We start from the raw sequence: 2,847 nt of genomic DNA, 5'->3' as shown, positions 1-2,847 counted from the left end.
CCATATTCATGAGCGCCGCGCGGGGCTCCGCGTCCTTCAGCAGGCGCGCGGCCGAGCCGCCCGGCCCCGCTGCCGCCCGGCCCCGCTGCCCGCTCCGCTCCCAGCCCAGCCCCGTGCCCAGCGCCCGGCCCCCGGAAACTTTGCCCGCGGAGGATGGTGGCCGGGCGCACATGGATTCGGTAGAACTTTGCCTGCCGGAGCCGCTCTCCCTGCACTACGAGGAAGAGTAGGTGCCGCGCCCCGCGCCGCAACGGGACGGGCGGGCAACGGCCGCCGGTAACGGCCGAGGGCGCCGGGGGGGGGGGGGGGGGCAGGTGCTCGGGAGCCGCGGCTGCCGGCGCTCGCGGAGCCCGGGCTGAACTTGGCTGCGTCCCGTCCCTCCCGGTGCCGGCCGCCGTGCGCAGGGGAAGGGTTTGGGGCGTCGGGGTGCCCCCGGGGAGGCGAGCCGGGAAGCGGGCTGGCCCCGGGAGCAGTCGGGGGTAGCGGCTGGGAGCCCGCTCCCCGCGGTCTGGGGGACGGCAAGAGGAGCGGCAGCTCGGGGGGGGGGAGCCCGGACCGGGTGCGGGGTCAGCCCGGTGGGTTTGGGGTCAGCCCGGCGGGGTTTGGGGTCGCACCGGGCTGCGTGGGGTCGGCCCGGGGTGTGGGGTCAGCCCGCAGCTCCTGAAATGTCACCGCGCGGCTCCCGGGAGAGGGGCAGCCTCCTTCGGAAAACGGGTAAAAAGACAAAAAGGGTGCTTCTCTAGGTGTTTCTTTTTATTTTATTTTTTTCCCCAAGGAGCTCTCTTGAATGTGCCTTCTTACAGCTAATTTGAATGATTAGTTCAGATAAGCCTCTTAGAGTAGATGCATTTAAATGAAATCGGGGCACATGTCTTTTTGGCTCCCGTGCAAGATTCAAACTAATTTATTTTTTTTTTCTTCCTCTTTGGCTCGATTAAAACTCAGCTTAAAGCGCTCCCAGCACCTTGCCCGAGCGCAGGCTCTGAGGCGTCCGCAGCCGGGTCGCCACAGAGGAGCAGCGAACGCTCAGCAGCATAGCTGCTTCTCCGTCTCGATTAGCAACCCCCAGAGTTTTACGCATTGTTAATATTCATAGTAATTGTATATTGACCAGATACCGTCACGTGCACGCGTGTACACGAAGGAGGGCACACAAAAAATGAATATAGTAGTTTCTGCAGTTCTCTTGCTGTGGGTGAGGGCAGAGGGGATTCGAGCTAAAAATTGTTGGAACATTTTGGGAGTGCACAGACATCTGTCTGACCATCACTAGGTATGCTTTGATTTTAAGGCAGAGCATGTTAAAGAATGCAGTAACTTAAAGCCAGCTGCAGCCTTGGCTTTTTGCTTTTTCAGCGGTAACAATAGCACTAATAATTGCTAATGGTTAATAAGCTAACAGATGCAATAAATATATCTGCTCATTTTGACATATGTGTCAGTTTAATCATTCTAAATGAATCGGTGCGTTCATAACGTGAGATCTCCTTCAACCTCTGATTAAAACGTAACGTTGACTAAAGGATTATAGAGCGGACTTAATTTTACTGACTGTTTTAACAGTTGTCACAGCTGTTGGAAGAAGGAAAGGCAATTGAAACACTCCAAAAAGGGGGGGGGGAGGAGGTCTAGTTTAATAAATTTAAACATGATCTCTGAATGCCAAACATAGAAAACGGAGTAGATCTGTAACTCCGGAAAGCTCCTGTGCACTGTGTACGTTTGCCCTTTGTGGCTCGCTGTCTTTCATTAGTTTGAACCCTCAGCAGTTCTCTGCTTCCTCCGTATAAAAATTTGCACCAGCATTGAAACGGCAAACAAATCCAGCTCTTCGTGTGTGTAGATTTTTATTTTACAGTGCAGCAGGTAAAAGACACAGGTGACGAGACACAGGCTGTGCAGCGTGGGTGTAACGTTTAAAAAGTGGACGTAGGCGGCGTGTATTGTAAATAGTTCAGTGCGATGGTGGTCGGAGCACGTACGTCATGCTTTCTGAACCGCTCCCGTGTCGTGGGGATGGTCTGTGGAGGTACTGAGCGAGTCCGCGTGGGTCGTGCCGTGAGTATGAGGAGCGTGCGCGTACCCTCGTGCATCAGCACGGAAATATTCCTCCGCCTGTGTGCATGCCAGGCAATTGCATGTTACATGTAAAGGACTTCATGTCGGTTTCGCTGTTCTTTAAGGCATTGTGGCATAGCTTCTAATTCCCTAAGAATTTATTTGAGAAGTACTTTTCTTTTTTAAGGGGAGGAGAGGGGTGGGCTGAAGAACACTTCTTTGCGAAGTGGGCAGCAGCCCTTCATTCCACCCCACAGCCTCTCTAGGCTGTGGAGATCTTTAACCTCCGGTGTTCGTCTTATTAGCCAGCCGTTTAAGTTGTTATTAAGAAATAAGACCCAAAGTTAATCCCGAAGTAGAAAGTCCTCGGGCCTCCACGCGCGGCTGGAGCGCGGCTCGGCGCTGTGAGGCAGCCCCCAAGCGTGGGCGACCGAGCAGCTCCTGCCTGCGCTCTCCCCGTGGGCGGCCAGCAGGCCGTGTGCCATTCTTCCTTCGCTGTTTCCGGTCGCAGGTCTTCGGTTTTCTGGTTTTGATAGACTGCTGGCAAGTTTTTAAATCCTGCCAAAAGTATAAAGGGGTTGTGCTGAAATGCCCGCCTGACAGCTTTTCATTTGTTGGGGCTTGCCCCTCTTTTAGTGATGGTTGCTCGTTTTAATGTGTTTATGGTTGTGCTCTTTTATTTACTGAGCCTGGTGCGTTGCAGCGGTAATTAACCCATGTTATTAGCAAAGCCCTTGTGGATATCCATTAATTCTCTTGAATAGCTGATCATTTTTTCTGTATTCTCGG

The 2,847-nt window shown here is 53.8% G+C and overlaps 1 protein-coding gene across 6 annotated transcripts in view; it reads left to right on the top strand.

Moving 5' to 3' along the window:
• Positions 1-2,847, top strand: part of ESRRG (estrogen related receptor gamma) — a 400,798-nt gene that overhangs the window by 236,710 nt on the left and 161,241 nt on the right. Inside the window, exon 1 of one of the 6 annotated variants that reach the window (XM_035321704.1) lies at positions 86-226. The exons of the other annotated variants lie outside the window; for them this stretch is intronic. Within the exon in view, the coding sequence (XP_035177595.1) occupies positions 171-226 (56 nt within the window). The 5' untranslated portion in view covers positions 86-170. Of the gene's footprint in view, positions 1-85; positions 227-2,847 lie in introns of those variants that run through there. 6 annotated transcript variants of the gene reach the window in all.

The sequence above is a fragment of the Oxyura jamaicensis genome, chromosome 3, assembly GCF_011077185.1.
Source record: "Oxyura jamaicensis isolate SHBP4307 breed ruddy duck chromosome 3, BPBGC_Ojam_1.0, whole genome shotgun sequence".
NCBI classification, from domain to species: domain Eukaryota; kingdom Metazoa; phylum Chordata; class Aves; order Anseriformes; family Anatidae; genus Oxyura; species Oxyura jamaicensis.
This window is presented reverse-complemented; position numbering and strand designations above follow the sequence as displayed.